We start from the raw sequence: 21,919 nt of genomic DNA on the forward strand, positions 1-21,919 counted from the left end.
ATGTGTACCTAAGGGCTGCGGTCTTTGAATCAAAACCTCATCAGAGAATTCCCAAATACTTGCTACTGACTTAATAACGGCACCCACAAGCCAAACATGTTTTAACTGGGAAGCTTTACACATAAATTCCCCAGTAAGTCATATTTGGTTAAAATAATATGCAACATACCACAATAGTTAAAAAACTTAACAAGTGGTTAAAATCTTACACAGACCTACAGAGGTGCAAACCTGTACTTTCTGACTGCTGTATGCTATGGGGTTATAGCTTCCACGAGCCTGGTGTGTGTGTGATGCATTTATACCCTAGACAAGCCATAATGAAGAAAACAATGCTTGCAACATTTATTATAAAAGTGTGCTTTATTATAAGGAAAATTTAAATATAACCAACAATACTGAAAATAACACAGCTGGCCTCTGTAGCCTTGGTTGGGGCTCTTTATTCCACAGGCATTGGCTTCCGTGAACGTCAACACTCAGCCTATGCAATGCAACCAAAGAGAACTTGGAAAAGAGAGAAAAGAACACAGAAGGATGAGCCAGGAATTTGGGTGGCTTTTGTTCTTGTTTTTCTGTTTTTGGGATTTGTTTCTTGTTTGAACACATGGCTTCTGAACTCTGAAATAGAAAACATGTTACCTTCATGTAGAGAGCTTTTTTTCCTACGTAAAGATTTTGCAAGACTGACATTTCAAAAGCACGGCTAAAGGTGTAGCTAACAGTATAGCGTACTTTAACTTCTTGTTTACGCATGATGCATTTAACACTAGCCACGTTTTCACGTACACGTAGGACTGTAAACATTCTCTTGTAAGATCGAGACAGCCACAGATGAATTTAACATACATGATACCTCTGTTCCTTAGAAACATGTTCCCCAAAGTAAAATTACCCATTTCAACATGAATTAAACTGGTGAGAATTAATGCCTTTAGACATTTGGTCATGGGGCCTGAAAATCACATAAAAGTATATTGCTTTGGCTTTAACAATTCATCGTATTTGGCATAAAAGTTAAGTATCTTGTTGACCAAAAACAATTTTGTACTTTGTGTACTTTTAACTGTGGGCTGACTAAGCTAAGAACAAGGCCTAATGAGGTGTAGGATAGAGAGATCCCATTAATACTCATGTATGGCTTTGCTTATACACAGACTTCTTTCCACCACCGTTGTTGGAGTTTTTGAAGGTTGGAAAAGGCAAACGCACTTGATCGGCTGCTGACCAGTGTGCTCGCTGGCTGGTGGGAAGCACAGAGGACCACAGACACACGCACAGGTCGCAGCACTGGGACCTACAGAGCAAAGCCATATTCTGTGGGCGTGGGCTAAGAATCCCAAATGTCTTTTGATAGGGAAGCTTTCATTTTTCTGAATAGAAGATTCGGGACTTTTAGAGGACAAAACAAATTGTCCGATTAAGATGAAATTGCCTTGAAAACCAATACGACCCTTGTGACATTAAACGTCAAAATGCGATCTGTAAGGAACCCAGGAGGCTGCTAAATACAAAGTGGGAAGCAGTGATGATGGAGAGAGGGTAATGAAAGACGCGGTTATGATCTTTCGTCCTAAAAGGCTCTCGCCCAATCATCACAACGGCTAAATTACCAGGCCTCAAAAGCCACTCAACTACCCAGGCTGCTGGCTGACAGTTGTCAAAGAAGTTGAAATGTACTTTATTGCAAAAATATAAAAAATTTTAAAATTGCATATGATTTCCACACCGTGTTACCGATAGGCCAAGGCTAACACATAACTTACCAAGCCAGAAAAGGTAGAAAATGAAATGATTGGCAATTTTACTGTCTGACGAGTTATAAAAAGAATGTGAGTGCACAAGCCACTGCCAGCTTCCCTCGTAAAGGGGCAGAGTCACTAACACGATACTTGAATAATCCAAACACACAGGTCGGCCTATGAGTACATCTTTTAATTATCTTCTTAAACATGTATGCTCTCAATATATTATAACCATTTGAATAAACCTTTCAGTCAGTTTTATGAAATAGAAAGTCGTTTTTATGATTATGTTAATTTATGAACTACCCATTAGAAAGTGATGTTAAAGCCTACTATTAAATCACTACTGTTCACTGATATATTGTAAATGGTTTCTGTTTAAAAAAGGAAAACCTGAAGTCACAGAAAATGCTTGGCATCTACACAAACACATCCTCAGTGGACTAACCACTACTATGTAACTGCTTCACTAACGCGCTTTCTTCTCCACACTTTTGCTTCATGCAGTGGGCTCAACAATATCCATGTTTGTCCCAAACAGTGCAACTAATTGCTCCTCATAGGTGGCGATATTCCTCTTCATAATTTCCATGCAAGGTCCCAGAAGCCTCTCAAATGCTTGCACATCCATGGCTGAGAAAAGAAAAAACTAAATTAAAAACACCATCCCGTGAAGACTCAGGAATTGCTAGGTCATTCCTTTCTACTACGCCGTTGCAGTTTTGATATATCGACCGTGCTAGAGAATTTCAGGTAGGTATTATGAAGACACAGCGGGAGAGTTGAAATGTTCAACTTCGAAAAACGAAATAGGGACATCTCTGGCGACAGTCTAAAATGCTTTGACAGATGGTGGCCTTGTGGTGCGGCTGATGAGGAAATGAGCTTTGATGCTTCACCCTAATAATATAAACACCCCAACGGTGGTACAGGAGCGTCTCCTGCCCTGTCCTTAGGGTTTACAAGATCATGTGAAGCTTTACGCATTTATACCATGGCTGATGCAACTCATAAGGCCTTCACCTCCTTCAATCAACACTCGCTTCCCTGCAGTCTGCCTCGTGCATTTCACTTTGAGTGTTTGGCTTTGAGGCAGCCTGACTATGTAGTTCACGCTGACCTTGAATAAACTGGACTTAAATTCAAGATCCTCAAGCTTCGGGTGCTGGAATTACAGATGGGAGACAGCAAATCTGGCTGACACGTGCACTTTAAACCGAGTTTATAATACATAATGGGAAACATCACCCTGCTCTAACATACCAAACGCTCTCTCAAATTGGCAAAGGTAATAAGGGAGGGTTTATAAGGCTTTATGGGCATTCTCACATGGTATGGCAGGCACTTGAATGAAAATGAAAGTGGCCTAGCCATGTGCGTGGAGCCTCTAAATAGGCAAATGAACTCCTTCTCTAAACAAGTAGCCCATAGCTAGATAAAAACATTAGCCATCTGAGAATTCAGATCAGCACTACACTGAGAGTCCATCTACCCCCCTCCCCAGTCAAAGTAGCCTGCCATCAAGAAACAACAAAAGCTGGCAAGGTCTCTTGAATATGCATTACTGTAGCTACTGGGAAATCCTACAGAAGTTCCTCAGATTAAAACCAGACCTACGACTAGGCTCTACCAGTCCTAGGCACATGTCTAAAGAAGTCAAAATCAACATTCGATAGAGCTCTCCACCTGCCCATGTCTACCGCAGCACTATCCACGATAGCCAAGTTACGGAGTCAGCCTAAGTATCCCTCAACAAATAGAAAAAGAAAATACACATATATGAGGGAGTGCCACAGGCCATAAAGAAAAACAAATTGTGTCATTTGCAGGAAAAAGGACAAAGCTTGGGTACCTCGCATAAAGTGAAACAGACACTGTTTTCCTTCAGATCAAGAAGAATAATTAAAAAACTTTCCCTGAAAGTGTGTGGGGGGAGCAGATCTGAAGGGCAGAACCGGACCAACAGAGAGAAGGAGAAGGTAATGTCGGTGAATATGAAAAACCCATGCTGTTCATAGATGTAATATATACTAATTAAAGAAAATCATGTAAGGAGACCTGGTCAGAAAACCATTTCCAAGGGAAAACTAAAAGCTATCTATGCATGTAATATACGCATACAAATTGGACCCAAAGCCCACAAAACACTTACCAGCGAGTGATTAGACAAAATTCCTATAGTGGAGATGTGTTTAAAAACAGAGAAGGCACGCAGATCAAGCAGGAAGGAATAACAGCAGGGGAGCACAGGCAGATGTGCTGACATGGGTGTCTCAGCCTTTCCTGTTCTTTCTATACTTCCTGTATCCCGCTCCCCGTTAATATAACTACTACAGGATAAAGAAACCTCTCTCACATCATTCAGTCTGACAGCAGAGAGAGCTGAGAATTTCTGTCGGTTTTCCTCTTCTCTTTTACCAGAGTGTCATTTGACTACTATTGCATCTATTGAAAACCTTTTACAAAGTGACTCTGTGAGGAATTAATTCTGAGGATCCTTGGGAATCTTAAAAGCACTGAAACTAACTTTTATCTTTTTGAACTGTGAGGAACTCGGAGAGGATAATTATTGTTGAACCATTTTTTGAAATGTCATTTATGTTCCTATTTCCTGAACTGTGTTTCTCAATACCAAAGTGAGTGATTTCTCAGACACAAAATCCCTATGGATACAAACTGAAAGTGGCATTTCTGCCAGGCTCCCCAGGGAGAAGAGAGCAGTAAGACGCTGAATGAGAAAGCAGTTGGTTAATGCTCTGACAGACCTAAAGCCAGGCCTGGTTGGGATGAGTCCGGCCCATGCTGGCACTGCAACTTAATAATAAACTGCACGAAATATCCATTTTAGCCTTCTTTCGAGGAACACAACACATGGCGTTTTCCTGAGTACATAGATATAAAACTCGTTGGGTGGGAGTCCTTATTTCAGTAGTTAAAGTAAGTCCAAACCCTGTCCTACTTTGTGAGGCCCTTAGCACTTGTGAACCCAATGAAATGGCCCATGTGGTAGGAAGGCCTGGAATGCGGACATAACCAGGCCCACCACCGTGACCCCTACCTAAGCATTTGACAGTCCCAATGGCGTGTGCAGATGCCGCTCTTGGCTTGTTAGTGACCAGGGCAAGCTCTCCAAAATACTGTCCCCGGAGACACCGAGCGATTTCCACAGCACCGTTCTCTTCGATGTCTGATTTACCCTAAGGAGACAACAAGTCAGTTACACTGAAGTCTGAGATCATTATTAAAAAAATAATCCATTATTTTCCTCGTGAATATGAGGAGTTTAGGGACTGCTTACCTTTCTCTTCATAGTAATTCTCACTTCTCCAGATTCTACAATGAAGAACGAATCCGCCGAGTCTCCCTAGCAAAACAAAAGTTCAGGGTGACCATGCACGGTCCACAGCAACCCTGAAACCACACCTCTGAGGCCGGCCTACAGGCTCCAGTCCGCAGATACCAGTCTACATCCTGAGGTCATGATAATTCTACAGTTAACTTCTCAGGCACTTGAAGTAATCCATTCTCTACGAGAAAATATGGCAAGTAGCCCGGACTAGGAAACGTCCCCCGAAATCTGTGCTGAGCAGCATACAAGGGATAGCACCGCTGTGTGCCCCAGCGGCCCCTCCCATCAGCAGGCTCTGTCGGTATGCTCTGTGCTCCTCGGAAAGTAGCACTGTGCTCCCCATGTCCACCCAAAGTGGCCAGCGTTAGCATAGAGGCTTGCCAGGAGCAGGAGCACCAGGGAGCATTGGGAAGCGATAGGTGTTGACTCTGGGACTTCTGCAGCCTTTAGGCACCAAGCCGACACGTCAGTCTATCACAGCTTACTTCCAGCTCTGAAAAGACTGTTGGGACTGAAAGGTCTCCACCCTCTCTAAGAGCACACCCAGTGTTCCTGGGTTTTGCATGAACTCTTGTTAGAAATCTGCTCAAGTCGTGTGCGGCTTTCAACTGTCTATGAAGCCTAGGAGCTCCCCAGCTAACAGGTGCTGTAAAACAACCACTTCCCACTGGGCATTTAGGAAAACATGAGGCTTAGCGGATGTTTTTACTAATACACTCAATGCTTAGATATGGTACAATGTAAGTTCTTTTTGGTGCTATCTGGAAGCAGCCTTGGACAGTCTCAAGAACTAATCACGTAAAAACTCGTCTGCCTAGCAACCTGGGTTCTTAGTAATTTCGTGGGAGAGCCACCACTTTCCCCTCTTACACATGGCGTCTTACTCCCACTATACATGTGGATTTCATGTTATGAATTGCAAACTGTTCAGCTAGGTAATGGTTTAATGCATAGTCATTAACAGTAAATTATATAAACAGAAACATCCAGGTTACTTACCGGCTTTAAACCATTTTTAATTAAGTTGTCTGCTGGAAGTAATATTCATTTACTCCAACGCTGCACACTAACTACAAGAACAAAGTTGGACAGGATGTCTCGGGCCTTCGGGATGTAGCCCTAAACTGAATGGCAGTTCAGTTTCATACCTGAGCAATGATCTGTTCTCCATCGTTGTAAACTTTGGTGCCAATCACATCCACCACCTTCAGGCGTTCAGAAACCTACAAAGAAGGGCGTGTACAGCATTAGAGACTGGGCCGTCTGCTCTTGGTTGTTCTGGAATGAACTAGAACCCAAGTGGTTGGATACACCTGGGAGGGATTTCTTCCATAAGTCACTTGAATTGGGAAGACACAGCGAAGGGGGCGTCAGATCTCATTACGGATGGTTGTGAGCCACCATGTGGCTGCTGGGATTTGAACTCAGGACCTCTGGAAGAGCAGTCAGTGCTACAGTCAGTGCTCTTAACCACTGAGCCATCTTTCCAGCCCAAAATACATCTTTAATCCGGAGTTTTTGAGCTGGGAAGATCCACCTTTCACCCGGCCCACACCTTCTGCTGCAGCCTTTATGAAGGACGTGCAGGAAGGAAGCTCTCGCTCCCTCTGCCGGCTTGCTCTCTCTCACACTAGCAAGTTCATTCCTGCCCTGACATCAGTGCCTACTTCTTCAGGATTCTAGAGTACACTTTAGACTAGCTGAGGCATCCAGCCTTGTGGACTACTTGGACTTTCCACTGGGAGACAGCCTTTGTTGGACTAGCGGGACCACAGCCTGTAAGCCACTATAATGAATGGTATGCATGCATGTATATATCACATAAACTCTGTTCCTCTGGAGAGCCCTGATCATACACAGACCGAGTACATGGCCTTACCTGTTTTATGCCTTCAAAGGGGTGGCCTCTAGAGCTAAATAAACACAACAGTGTTCGCTTGGGTAGTAGTTGTTACATTAACTGCTAGAATCCTGAGGTAGAAAAGATTGTATTTCTAGTTTTCTGTTAAATACCAGAAGACTCAGGCAACTCCCAGCCCGAATTCCCATATGGCAGCAGCAAAACTATGGTGGGACGGCAGCTGTTCCCCTGGAGGGAGCACGTGTGCTCCGGTTTGCCAAAGTCCCTTCCTGGGTTGCTTCCCGTCACGTCACATGCCTCCCTCTGACTGGATTCCCTCCTGATACATTCTATTTGAGGACAGGAGCTACTAAAGATCAGCTGCTGTGTCTTCCACAACGTGGCCAAGGTTCTCCCAGGCAACTCACAGACCCACTACCACGCCGACATTTGCTATTTTACCACACCATAGGTACATATACCTATTTCTCTACAATCACTTTTAAGAGAGTTCAAATATGAGGCTTTATATGTTATTAGATGTCTAGAAAAGCACTTCACAGATGAATTATGGCAAAGCCGAATTTGTAAGGTAACAATTCTTTCCTAAGTGTCTGCCTTCGATGATAAGAAACAGCTGGTGTGAAAAGACGTTTGAGCTAAGGCATGAAGGAGATCCGTGGAGGAGCCATGGAGCTGTGTACGAGGCTGTCCTAGACAGACAGCAGGTACAGGGGTCAGAAGTGAGGGCTGGCATGGCTATGCAACAGCAGGAAGCTAATGTCTGCGGCAGGACGAAAGTGGGCGGTTAGAAATGTCCGAGAGTACAGACTCAGGGCTCGGGATACCGGGCAGGGCCTTGGGGCCTGCTTCACGGCTATCCTGTCCTGGAGGGTTGTTAACAGACTGCACCGATCTGGGATTTAAAAGGATCCTGCTGTAGGTGGCTGATAAAAGCCACACGGGAGGCAATGATGGCACAGACAGAGGGTGGCACTGGCGAAGTTACCGGAAATGATTGGACGCTGCAGATATTCTGAAGACGGGTAGAGACGATGTAACACACTGAACACTAGTGGGGAGAAGGCTGAGCGGATGCTGACTTTCTTACACCTGCTATCCGATAAGCAGCACCTACAGACTTGCTGTAGAGACTAGACAAGAGCCTTCTTTCCAAAAACCAGGGTAAAGTGTAGTTACAGGCAGTAAAGGAAATGGCAATAAGGTCTTATGTCGCCATCTGTTCCTTTCATAGTAAAATATAAATATAACTGATTATTACCACCATCATCATCACCATCATCACCACCATCACCACCATTACCACCATCACCATCATCACCATCACCATCACCATCATCACCATCATCACCACCATCATCACCACCATCATCACCATCATCACCACCATCACCACCATCACCACCATCATCATCATTATTACTGTAGGATACAACAGCACACACTCTTGTGTAGAGATCAAGGGACACTTTTCCACCTTCATATGGGTTCTGGGGATTAAACTCAAGTCCCAGCACATTGGCCTCACAAGACTGTCACAAGAACTTTTCAGGAAATGGGTGCTTCCTAAGAAAGCAGCCCTCCCCTAACCCGCCCCCAGCAGAATAAAAGCACAGCTCACCTCCAGAGACTTGAGGAATGGCAGTGACTCAATAAAGCTCTCGTACATCTTCCTCTTTTTGGCATTGTTTTTTACTATTATTCTCCTGAAGGTCACCCTGTCCTAAAGAGACCAGCAAATACGAATGCAGTTAAGATCTGAACCAACTGCTTCATTCCCTACAATGAGCACACGATAATTGAGGACTTTAAAAGTTATCTCAGCTAATAAAAATTCCATATTTTTATTTCTTTAGGCGCAACATTTGCTATTAAACCATATAAGATTTTCCTTCTTTTTCCTTAGAAAAGGAAGCATTCGTTTAGATCAGTGATTCTCAACCTGTAGGCCGTGACCCCTTTGGGGGTTTGAACAACCCCTTCACGGGGTCTGCATGTGAGATGTTGTATTACAATTTATAACAGTAGCAAATTATAATTGTGAAGTAGCAACAAAATGTTAGGATTGGGGATCACTACAACATGAGGAACCGTATCAAAGGACAACCACTGATTGAGACAGAGTTTTGACAGCACATGGACTCAATGTCCACAAGGAGGCACTGTCACACTATAAGAAAATATCCCGATACTGGTCCTTCACTGTAGATGGCAGGGCTACAAATTCAATTAAGTAGACAAGACCAGACCTGAATTTTTATATAAAAACAAAGTAGGCCAGGAACAGCCTTGGAGTGTATTCTTTGTAGTATTATTTTCTCAAATATCTACTTCAGTGAGACAGGAAGACACAGAAATAAATGTACTAGATCCGATGTCCTTGAAGTATACATTCACGGAAATGAAAACTACAAGAAACACTGCTGAAAAGAATTAATCCAGAAAGAATTCATTCATAAAAACACACAGCTCAAAAAGCTATTTTCTCCCCAAATTTTATGTTTCGTAAATTCTCTAAAACGTTTTCATTCTTATGTAAATACCCCATAATCACATAGTTTGGCATTCACCAATGAATAATTATATCATTTTAGTAAAATTAAAACGATATTATTTAATCAATACTTTGTTATGCCAATATACCACGGGTATAACTCTAATCATGAAGAACTGAATGTGTCTGTGCTCAAACCCGGACGTTGTGATCTTAACCCTCAGCATGGCCCTTAGGAGACGGGCTTTAATAGGTGATTGATCAGGTCAAGAATGTGGAGTTGTCATAAACAGAACTAGATACGTCTTATAAAAAACCCTTGAGAGCTGCCTTGCTCCTTCCACCAAACAAGGACATCTAAGAGCTGGCCCTCTACTGGACACCAAAGTCCTTGTGCCTGAATCTTAAGAGTTCTTAACCTCCAGAACAGCGAGATGTGAATGCATGCACCATATTTGGTGGTTTGTGCTAACAGCCAGACAGAATGAGGCACTGGGAAATTAAACATCTTCTTTCCAGAGGTGGTTTATTACCGTTTAGATACCAGCTGTACTTTGGCACCAGCCACCAAGCCTAATGGTTTGCCTTCAATCAGCAGGACACAAAAGATGTCTACATATGGGTCCCAATACACACAAAATAAAAAGTACATATAATAAAGTACATTTTTTAATTTTATGAGTTAATTCACAAGAACACTGAGCTCTTTTGAAGCCTGGCTCTACATCAGAATTTGCTGAGATAATTTTTAAAACTAAAGACTTCAGGTAATCAACATGTCTGGTGAAATACATCTAAAAGTATCCCGTGTGACTGTCATATACAGTCAGATTTGGGAAGCAGGGACATTTTAAAGATAGACCGTTGTCATTGTTGTTGTTGTTAAAACAGAGAAGGCCTGGAATAGTTCAGCCACTTAGAAGTAAATCATGAACTGTGTATCTCAGGATGAAATGTCTATTAATGGTCCACCATATCACAGCCCACCGTGACCCAACAAATTCAGGAAGCCCAATTTCAAACACTTTCTTCCCAGTTACAATGGCCTTTCTGCGTCACTGTAGTGACCATGTGTCCAGCTAATCTCTAGGGCTAAGAGCTGCAGGATGCTATTTCCGGAGTGAGGCTCTAAGATGAGGACTCTTCTCTGCCAACTGCTTCTCTCCAACTGCTTCTCTTTACAACAGCACTTTCAACCACTGGGCTGCAGGCTGTGGACCCTCACACTTCTGCTCTGCCTCGACTTCCCCTAGAAGGGACTGGCTATGCAAATTGCTCTTAAAAAGCTAGTTTCAAATATAATGAAAACACATGTTCACATTATAATTTTAAAAATATTGCATGTTTGCATGCACCAGAAACTGTTTATAAATGTCACTAGCATGTATACGGCACCAAAAGAAATCTCTGGAATTTTTCTTAGGAGCTTAAGAACTATGCAGACAAAAACTCCAAGCCCTTTGTACAATGGTTACCATTAGCATCAGGGTTGAAACTTCCATGCTTGGGGACTGGGGCGAAGGGGGGCGGATCTGAAAATGTATCCTGAACCAAGGATACTTGAGGATACCTTGTTCCTGTCTGACACCATGACTCTGACTGGCAACTCCAGTGGGACTACTACATCTTAGGTTACACTTTCTGTAATAGGCAGGTCATGGTGGACACAAGTTAACCCCCATGAGCCCCCACACACACCCTGAGTCCTTCCTGCACACAGAGGTCTGCTCTGCTGCAGCTGTCCTCTGTTGGTTTTGTCATCCTTAACATCCTAGGCGATGTGTTTCTTTCTACACGAAAGACTCTCCATTTTTTTATCCTATAACTAGCTGACTTATTTAATAGGTATACAATGACTGCGTGGCTCCAATAAAAAGAAAATTTAAGTATCCTTTTTTTTCTTTCCAGTGAGATGTTTTATGAGTCCAAGGCTGAGATGAATGCTGTGTACATACATTCTGTAACACAGTAACCCTCTGAAACGGGACAGTTACAATCGTCTGTGTGGCCTGAGGTGAAGTGTGACACCAGACAGTTCGGACACCTCCTGGGAGCTGATTCCAAGCAAGTCCAGGCCACCTTAGATCACAGATGTGGAGTCTGCAGGGTGGTGAGTGGGTTCCCAAACTTACCAGAGACAGAGCCCCACCTTAAAGCCAGTGTCAGTTGTTAGTTCTTAAGCCCTGCACTGTTACCTTGTGGAAGAGTCCACACAGCTTCTCTAGCTCCTCAGCCAAATGTGTCTGTGAACCAACACTTAACAGAATTTCTACCGTTAAGACATTTATTTATAGAGACAGACTGAGAATCTCTTGTCTGAAATACTTGAGACCAGAAGTGTTTCAGACTTTAGAGACCATCCCCCGCCCCAACACTCCACAATCCAGTCTCCCCGACTCCTCCCCGACTCCTCCCCCACTCCCGACTGCCCAGATTCTGAAAAATCCTAACACGGTAGCATGGGAGCGTGCTTAAGGTCTAAGCATAAAATTCACGGTTCATATATATCTCATATACCTGGCTAAAGGTAAAGTACAGGAGCGTAATGCCTCTTGCAGTTGGCTGGCCTGTAATATTAAGTGAGGTATAGAGTTTTACAGTTGTGGAATCATGTTGGCACTCAAAAAGCATTTCAAGCTTTGAGTTTCCGGATTAGGACTGCTCAGTCCATCCTACATCCACGTCCCACCCGAAGAGACTGGTTAGATTTGTGTACAATTGAGGCAAGATTTATTTTCCAGTACCCGAGATGAAAAGAACGGGTGTTTTACTCAGATTGCCAATGGGAGACACCACCCAGAGAACCATTCTGCTGCTGTTGTTTGCTCTGCTCGCTTTTTTCCCATGCCTTTTCAAAGCACAGCACACATCAGAACCACATGAAAGGCGTCTGCCAGTATAGGATTGCTGAATCCCCTTTCCAGAGTCCTTGATGCAGGAGTTCCTGGGGGCCTGGGATGTTCCTAACAGGTTCCCAGTTGTGACTTTCAGTTGGTCACTCTGAAAACCACTGACTTACAGACTATAGGACTTACCTCAGAGATCTAGTTAAGAAAAAGGCTGTGTGTGTGTGTGTGTGTGTGTGTGTGTGTGTGTGTGAGAGAGAGAGAGAGAGAGAGAGAGAGAGAGAGAGAGAGAGAGAGAGAGAGAGAGTGTGTGTGTGTGTGTGTGTGTGTGTGTGTTACAGTATTCATGCTTGTTAGTTGAAGGTATGTGCATGCATGTGATCAGAGGCTCATGCACATATGCACATATGAAATATACTTATAGGAGCCAGAGACTGATGTCAGGTGTCTCTCCCTCCTGGGTTGCTCTCCACCTCTGAGACAAAGTCTCTCACTGAAACTGAAGTTCACTGACTTGGCCAGACTGGCTAGCCCATGAGCTTTGGGGATCTGTGTGTGTCTGTGCCTGCTTCCCCAATCGACACTGGAGTTACGGGCACGAGCCACTGCTCAACTTTTTACACTGGTTCTGGGGATCCAAACGCAGACCCTCAATGGCGTCCAGCAGGCACCTTTCTGACTGAGCCATCTTTCCAGCTGCTGTGGCTTGTGGGTTTTAAGCATGGATAAGAGAGGGGCAATTAGGATCGGATGTCATTCCCAAGGGCCAGTGTATTCAAGCTCCTGACTTGGGGAGAGACAGGACATAAATCTTTGGTTCAGCATAGACTAACAGTGTGGTAAGTAGCAGAGGCTTAACAAGTGCCAATGACTCGTGATCACAAATAAAACTACCAATTAAAATTAAAATACAGTATTGATGCTATCTTTCAACAGTAGTTGAAAATATCTACTGTCATGATATTTTCAAAACTAATATCATTTGGGTCAAGCAAATATTTTACTCACCAAACCCCACAGAGCACCAGGAGAGGTAGCAGTGATTGTAGCTGCTCTGGGTGTATTGTACATTAAGGCCAGTTCTCCAAAACTCCCACGATTGTCGTAGTTACCAACGCATCTTCCAACGCCATCACATTTTACATAAATATCAAATGTTCCTCTGTTGGAGATACACAAATCCACATGGAAATCAGAGAACTGTGACCCAGGTAGCATCTAATTACAGTGCAGCCGTGCTTCAGAGAAGAGCCCTGTGCGACACAATCGTGTTGTCCCCCCAATCCCCCCCCCGCCTGTCCGCTGATAACAGCATGTGCTCCTCTGTTCCACACCTGTGCAGAAGGCCATCAGCTACACTAGGGACAAGGCACAGGGAAAATGGACCTAAACAAACAAAGTTAAAATCAGTGATGGAGTGTGTATGGAAAGGCATCTACGGAACATACGCCAAACACTAGCGGGACTTATCTCAGACAGTAAGAACCGTGAAGTATTCCAGGCCGTTGACTGTGTACTTAATACGTTATGGTTCTAAAGGAAATGCACATGGCCTCTGAGACCGGAAGAGAATGGCTGCTTTTTAAAGGAATACAGCTCTAACAATTTGCTGGCACGTCTTTTATAAACTATAGCGGGAGCTGACCACTTCCAATAAAGTCTTATTAGAACACAAACAAGGGCTGGAGAGATGGCTCAGTGGTTAAGTGTACTGACTGTTCTTCCAGAGGTCCTGAGTTCAAATCCCAGCAACCACATGGTGGCTCACAACCATCTGTAACAGGATCCGATGCCCCTGTTCTGACAGCTACAGTGTACTTACATATAACAAATAAATCTTATATATATATATATATATATATATATATATATAAAAGAACACAAACAAAAGTCTTTACTTATTAGACATGGCTGGCTTGGGTTATAGGCAGAATCCTTAAACCATATTGGCCCACAAAGTCTTCCTTGACCCTTCACTTTAGGTCAGACCCAAGCTGAAATTAGAAAGTGGCAGAGATTCAGATTTTTCTGTGCTGGTTTTCCCTTGAGGTGCTGTTTGCAGGTAAAAAAGACTCCATGTGCCTGTCCCTGTGCTCATGTGGCCAGGCCCCACACTCATGTAAGCTGCCCCTCTGCACAGGGCATCTTCCCACAATCCATACTCAGGAGAGAACATGGTTTCAAGGGTGGCTGAGGTACCTGGGAGGCAGATACGAGAAGTTCTTTAGTTTTATTCTGATGGTAAAACCCTGGACAAAGATGTGGTAGTGCAAAGTGGACGGGCTTGTTGTTGTTGTTGTTGTTATTGTTGTTTTATTGGCTTTGTTTTTCATGATAGAATTTCTCTGTATAACCTTAGCTGTCCTGGAATTCACTATGTAGACAGGCTGGCCTCAAGCTCACAGCAGTCTGCCTGCCTCTGCCTCCAATGTGCTGGGGTTAAAGGCGTGTGCCACCACTGCCTGACAGGGGCAGCTTTTAAGGATTAGAAAAGGACTATGACTAGTAAAGAAACCAAGAGAAACAAAAGAAGGCAGAAAATTGTTGCCTTTAAATAAAATTCGTGGATAGAATGGTGCTCCTAAGGATACACCCTAGAATGTGTTCCATGGATAATTACTTTTAAACTATTATTTTAAACTCTGGTCTCTATACTCTCTGTTTTGCCACTGACACTGTTTTCTAGATTTACTATTCTGAAGAGGTGAGGGTGAAACACGCCGACAGCCCAGCGGAGGGCATCAGTGGGAAGTGTGTGAAAAAGGCGGCCTGCTCTTCATACAGATTCCCTCCCTGACGCTATGAGGCCTCAGGCGGTGAGTGACAAAGCAATGAGCGTGAACCGAAGCTGGTGACGGGAGATCTGGCTGTGGGCCAGACGCCCTGACTGTGGTGACCTCAATCAGCCGCTCTGTGAGCTGGAGTGTTTCATACGCCAGTGGGTGATTAGGATAGAACTGAAAGAGAATGTAGTAAAACAACCCCCGGGAAAGAGCTGGACTGCACCTGGGCTCTCACCTACGACTCAATTGAATTAAAAAAAATGAGTGGATTTCTAAGCAGTTTTGTTAGTGAAGACTGCAACATCAAAACAATGACTGTGGAAAAAAACAAAACAACTGTGACTCTGCTTTCCATGAAGGGATACCTGGGGCTAGGCTTTCCCTACCACTGGCTAGCACTGCAGTGGGTGGTCACTAAAGGACACCAGGATAGGAGGACGGAGAAATGAGCAAATGCCCCAACTGAAAGGCATGAGGTGTCATTCTGCCCATGAAACTGCTGGGCTATGGGGCAGCACTTGGAGGCAGAGGCAGGTGGATCTCTGTGAGTGTGAAGCCAGCCTGCTCTACAGACTGAGTTCCAGGACAGCCAAGGTTATACAGAGAAATCCAATTTCTTGAAAAACAAAAACCAAACCAAACAAACAAACAAATGAAAACGTTAGGAAGAAGCAAAGCACACGCACAGTTCATACTTGAAAGAAAACAGAGCCAAGGTTAGGAAAGGAAGCCCAGAGAGCTCTAATTACAGCTGACCACAATGCTACCCCGAGGGTAGTAGGTCAGGTGGGGAGGCGATCTGTGTTCTTCACAGAACTGAGCAGCTAGGGACAGACACCGACTGCCACAGACACTCTGCCTGGCTCTACAAGGGTGAAGAGCGCCCTGCCCCTGTGTGGTGGTCTCAGGATGGCAGAGGCTCATCTCCCACCACATTCTTCTCTGGTTAAGTAACACAGGCTAAGGTCTCAGTCACTAGGTGCTGATACTGGTAAGTGTATATCCTTTCTGTTTAGTAAAATATTTTCTGAGTTGAAGGCCAGCCTGTCTAAGCAGCAGGCCAACCAGAGCTACACAGTAAAACTGTCTCAGAAACAAACAAAACACAATAAAAACCAGCCCGAAACATTTTCAAAGACAAATATAATGCCACACAACTTCTGTGAGGACACATGAACTGCTCGCTCTACTGACTAAAGGATGCTAAAACAGCAGTGGGAATGGCTCCTCCCTTAGCTTATGCCTCCTGGAATACCTGAGTATACCTGAGGTCTTTTATAGTTTAATAATAACATTACAAAGACATGGCAATACCGAGTGGGCTATACCACCACTTAGACTGGTCTTACTCCAATTCTCACTGTAACTGGCATCTACTATATGGCAATATTAACTTTCTACCTACCAAATATAAGTTAGCAAATCAAGGCACATTAATGACTGTGACTTACAGATTCGCTTCTATAAACTGGCTCCTTGCATGACCTAGCACAGCTTTACTGTACATATTCACAAGACATTTACATCATACAGTAGTAAGAGAAACAACTATCAAATTAACAAGCTGGTTGTCATAGCAACGGCTAAGACTTCACACAGTAGCCTTTTTGAACCTCCGTAGTAAAGCCAGATAAAACTTACCTGTCGATGACGTAAAAGTTGTCACCATCATCGCCTTGATCGATTACGTGTTCCCCTTCTTTGACCAATTTTTCAAACATGGCATCTAATACTTGAGACATCTGTTCCTATTTTTTTAAACAGACAAAATAACTTCATGTGTATCTGGAACACAGTTCCTCGAGTAATCATGTCATTTTTATACTTTTGTGAAAGATTTCAAAAAAAAAAACAAACAAAAAAAAAAAACAGGAACACCATTACCATTGAGTTTTATCAGAAAAATACCATTTAGTCTCCCTCAGCACATACAAATGAGGGACGTTATTTATCTCATACTCAACATCTGAATGAAAGTAATGATCATTGCCCTACTTTAGAGCATTTGAAAGTATTAACCACTTCACACGGAAATGAACTACCAAACCACTACACGTCTTGAGAAAAATTTTAAAAAACTTAACTAACTGGGGTGGTAAAAAACTGTTTCAAATTTCTGTAAGGTAGCTGTTCTTAAAACCACCTCTAAATCCCTGGTGAAATTATATCCTAACCTCAAGTTTACAGTTTGTGTCAGTGCCCACAACAGAACCGAACAAACTACAGACTGAGGGGGGGAGTGGAGGGCAGCTAAACACAGAACGAAACCAACAACAAAATGACTGTAGTGAAATCTGCCGCCGTCTTTTCTGTCATTATCTACATCTCTAGGAAAGATCTTTACGAATTATTAAAGCTGCATTTAACAGTGCTGGAGGGCCAATGGGCACAGCATAGAAACCATTCAGACTAAAATTCTGAGGTCCATCAGGGTGGGGCCCAAAGGCAAAGATGAGAGCAAGCTGAATGGTTTAAAGGTGCTGGTGCGAGTACCACCTTCCCATAAAGCCCCTTTCTCCCAGACCATGCTGAGCAGCCCGGACCTGACTTAATTCCCCAGACAAGGATCAGAGAGAAATCAAACAAGCTGGAGAGAGCTACAATAGACAGACCAAACCCTGGTGCCCGGAAAGCAGGCCCTTCACTGCTGGGAAGAGTGACCCTTCACTCCCAGGTCTAACAGTGAGCTCACAGGCTGTTCTGCCTCCTCGGGGCTTCAATCCACTTTCTGTTGGCAGCCTCAGAGCAACAGTGTGCCACAGGTGTTCCAGGAACAGAGCAGAGCTTTTAGTCAGTGCTGCTTACCCACCCAGAGACGGCTTGGGATGACGTTACACACTGTCAAAAGGATCCCGACAATGAAAGACAAAAAGCTTAAAACATGACTGCTATTGTTTTCCTTTAAAATCAACGCCTTGGGCGTCTTGGGTCCACAGGTGCACTAAGTCAACCACAGGGTTCCACCCCCTCAGCCTCCTCCACTACCAACGTCCCCAGCACTGTGGTGGGCTTGTTAGAACCCATCCACGCACAGTGACTCAAGGACCCAGGGTCTGCATTTACCTCAAGGTTTGTTCTTGGCCTTACACATTCTATAGCTATTACAAATGTCTAATGACACACAGCCACCTGACTGGATTGTTTCAAGTATATAAAATAAGAAAGAATTAAAACCAAACCACGAAGTCAACAAAGAAAAGAGGTCTAGAGGAAACAGAAAATGAAGAAGTATGGAACGAAATTTCCAGAACCGGAAGACACAAGTTTTCAAGCTGAAAGGGAACATTAAGGAACCCGATTAAACTAACGAAACCGGGCTCTCAGCTGGCCACCAAAGACCTGTGTGTAGAGATACAAAATACTTCTGAAGAGGGTACGTCTTAAAATAATTTTGAAAAGAAGAGGCCCAACTTCTCCCAAAATAAAGAAACACAAATTAAGATTGAAATAAGATACCACTCCTCTCACTTAGCAACGTTCACTTGCGGAGGACAGCATGCTGTACTGAAGTCACCATGAGGAAGAGACATTCTCCCTGGCTTCTGTGGAAAAGCACAAATGGAATAGACACCATGGCAACATCCAGTGAGATCTCAAATGTGCAGCCTCTACTCTAACCACTCCTCCTCTGATGGCTGGGAGGTGACTAGCATTTGGTGGTGTCAGTGTTCTAGATTTTGGCCATTTTGATGGGTGTGCAATATCTCACCGTTTTGATTTGGGTGTTCTTTGCCCTGGTGATACAGGTTACTGAGCATCAACCCTCCCTATGAGATCCCAAAATATTTTCATTCCCCCAAAAGGAAAACTTGTGTCTATTAATGACAGTCATTTGCTACGTTCATGGTCCCCTAACTCCTTAGAAACCATGACTCTGTTTATTCTCTATGTAGATACCTATTTTCTGAATATTTCCAGATAAGAGAATGATAAAATGTGTTTTCTAGGACCTAGCTTATTCCCCTTAGCATGTCCTCATGGTTCACCCCCACTGCAGCATAAGCAGTAATATGCATTTCCCAGCCTAAGAACACTGCATGGATGTGACACGCCATGTTACCTATTGACCGATCTCACCAGTCTTCGTCTAATTTTCCACCATGGTGTTACTGTTAAGATTTTTAAATTATGAGGATGTTTGTTTAGCTGCTCTTTATCGGGTGTATCTTTTTTTAATATTTATTTATTTATACTTTCATGTGCATTGCCGTTTTGCCTACATGTAAAGAGTGCAGAATCCCCTGGAACTGAACTTACAGACAGTTGTGAGTTGCCACGTGGCTGTTGGGAATTGAACCTAGGTCCTCTGGGAGAGCAGCCAGTGCTCTTAACTGCTGAGCCATCTCTCCAGCCCCTGGGTGTATGTATCTTTTGCAAATATTATCTCTCTGCTTATGGCATGTTTCTTCATTCTGTTGAAAGGACCGTGGCGCCACACTTGGCCTTGGAAAGGTTTCATTTTAATGAAGTCCAGCTTGTTACTTCTTCATATACTTAACTTTCGGTGCCCTGTCTAAATAGTCACCAGCGTCTAGATCATCTAGGTATATATACTTTTTAGAATTTTTAACTTTTACATTGAGGTCTCTGATCCGTTTGGGACTCATTTTTATGAGGGGTATAAAACCTGTCTCGATTCTTTGGAGTACAGCATCCACTTGTTCCAGAGCCACTTGTCGCCTTTTGCTCCTCTATCCTGTTGATTCACATGGACCCATTCTTGGGCTGTACTCAGTTCTGCTACTTAACACATGCACTTCTTGCCGATGTTGGTATCATACCTTATAGTATATGTTGGAAGTCATTATCAATTCCATGACTGGCTTTCAACAGCATGTAGGCTTATCTGGGACTTTGTCTCTCCAGATTTATCTATTTTAGAGGTAAATTTTAGATTCAGTTTACTGGGCCGGCAAGAAGTCTTAATGGAACATAAGTCTGATGACCTGAATTCAACCTGCAGATCCCACATCCTGATAACGGACATTCAGATGGTGTCTGCCTCCTTCCACCTCCTGTGGACAATGCTGATAGGACTACTCCTCTATGAGGACTTGCCTCAACCAGTGTTGGATCTCAATCCTTCTGAATGTCTCTGAGAGGCATTTCTGAACTGTACGGGACCTCTACGTTTAACTCTGAACAGCTGAAACACTTACTTCCCACTAGCCACGTGTGAGAGTTACAATGTCCCATGTCCTCAACATCTGTTGTGGTTATTGTGGGGTTTTCTGTTTGTTTTTTTACTTAATTATAGGCCCGTAGATACTTATCATTCAAACCACACCACAAGGTAAATGTATGTGTAGTGATTAAAATTTCTTAATTTAAAAAAAAAAAAAACAAAAAAACTCTACATAGAACAAAATTTTAAATCTTCCCATGGACTAAGAGAAGCACCAGGAAATGACAGTGATTGGTTGTAAGGGTTTTCTTTCCTTCCTGGTTGTGGATGAGCTCTGGCCCCTCTTCATGGGCAGCAGCCAGGGCTGAGGACAGATCCAGGAAGGAATAGAGCAGAGATTTCCTGGCATGGTGCTAATTAGCCCCACGGGGAGCTTTTACCCAAATGAGTTCATCAACTTCAGACAACATATGGTCACCCATCAAAATTCTGAAGGTTAATTAAATGGCTTACTAATACTGTATTTTACTTGTTACTTATGATTTGGGGGGGGCGGGTAGTGGGAAAATATCAGCTTTTATTGATTAGTTCTGACTCTAATGTCAGATGGAGAAAAATGAAATAAATTGCTACAGTAAAATTTTTGGTTATGTTAGAATCAGCCCCATTTTGTGCAGACATATGAAACGTGGCTTTTAATTATAAAGCTAAAGCACCCATACCAGTATATTAAAAATTCCTAATAAAATAGAAAATTTTGCTTTTTAAAATCTTTCCTATGTGACAGGTGTCTGCTCTAGTCAATCAGAATCTAATTTCCCCGTAATTACCCACAGAGTGCAGAGAACTTAGGGAATCGTCAGTACACGGAGGCTTACGGTGCTGCTGACAGCCACTGTTGGAAACCCACATCAAGTTCTCTCACAGAATGCAGAAATGAGAGGGAGCTCGGTAAAAGCTCTGAGTCACCGAGGCAGCAACAATTCACTGCACCAATGGAAAAGCCTACGGATGGCACAGGGAAACTGTGCCAGTTAGCCTCGAATTAGAAATATTTCAGGAGGAAAATGGCCCACTGAGTTGAGCATTAAAATATTCATGAAAAGCGTATCTTCAAAGACGCTAACAATTAGGAAATCTGTGTTTCAATATATGAATACACACTACTCCAAGGGGGAAGTGTGCTGAGGTCTGAGAAGTGTGAAATTTTCAAACTAATCAATGACTCCAGGAAGTAAATTCAGATGAGGCAGTAGCTGCAATGCCAACACTACTCTTTGCTAATTGGTAATTATTCTCTTCCCCTCCTCTGTGGAATTGTCCTTGTTCTGGAACAGTCTGGATGTCACAGTCACTGCAGCTGGACACTGGCAATCGTCCTAGATGTTCCTTCAGGCCCCAGGAAGGCAACTGTTGACTTCCAAGGTCTGGGAACTGCATATGGATGGAGAAGCCATCCTCCCAACCACCTTAGGTCAGGCCCATTTCTCCCCTAGATCATAGTATGGTTTCCTTCATGGGGGCTACTCTTTTGTTCTAGCCCACATCCCTCTCCTTTAACTTCCAATGGGAACAAATAAGACTGGTAAATCCCCTGCTCCAAACACTTCAATTGTACCCACTACATTCGAAAAGAATGTAAGAGACCAAGGATGGGGGGGAATGCTGTCCTCTGCATAGTGTGGCTGTCGCGCACACGGGCTCACTTGCAGCAGC

General features: G+C 43.4%; 1 protein-coding gene across 1 annotated transcript in view; it reads right to left on the bottom strand.

Moving 5' to 3' along the window:
* Positions 1 to 344: 344 nt before the first annotated feature.
* The window catches only part of Prkar2b (protein kinase cAMP-dependent type II regulatory subunit beta), a 90,097-nt gene continuing 68,522 nt past the window's right edge, over positions 345 to 21,919 (bottom strand). Inside the window, exons 5-11 of the mRNA XM_032907621.1 lie at positions 16,720 to 16,826; positions 13,304 to 13,457; positions 8,577 to 8,678; positions 6,243 to 6,317; positions 5,044 to 5,109; positions 4,804 to 4,942; positions 345 to 2,378 (exon numbers count right to left, since the gene is read on the bottom strand). Of these exons, the coding sequence (XP_032763512.1) occupies positions 2,245 to 2,378; positions 4,804 to 4,942; positions 5,044 to 5,109; positions 6,243 to 6,317; positions 8,577 to 8,678; positions 13,304 to 13,457; positions 16,720 to 16,826 (777 nt within the window). The 3' untranslated portion in view covers positions 345 to 2,244. The remainder of the gene's footprint in view (positions 2,379 to 4,803; positions 4,943 to 5,043; positions 5,110 to 6,242; positions 6,318 to 8,576; positions 8,679 to 13,303; positions 13,458 to 16,719; positions 16,827 to 21,919) is intronic.

This window comes from Rattus rattus, chromosome 7, assembly GCF_011064425.1.
Source record: "Rattus rattus isolate New Zealand chromosome 7, Rrattus_CSIRO_v1, whole genome shotgun sequence".
Taxonomy (NCBI): Eukaryota; Metazoa; Chordata; class Mammalia; order Rodentia; family Muridae; genus Rattus; species Rattus rattus.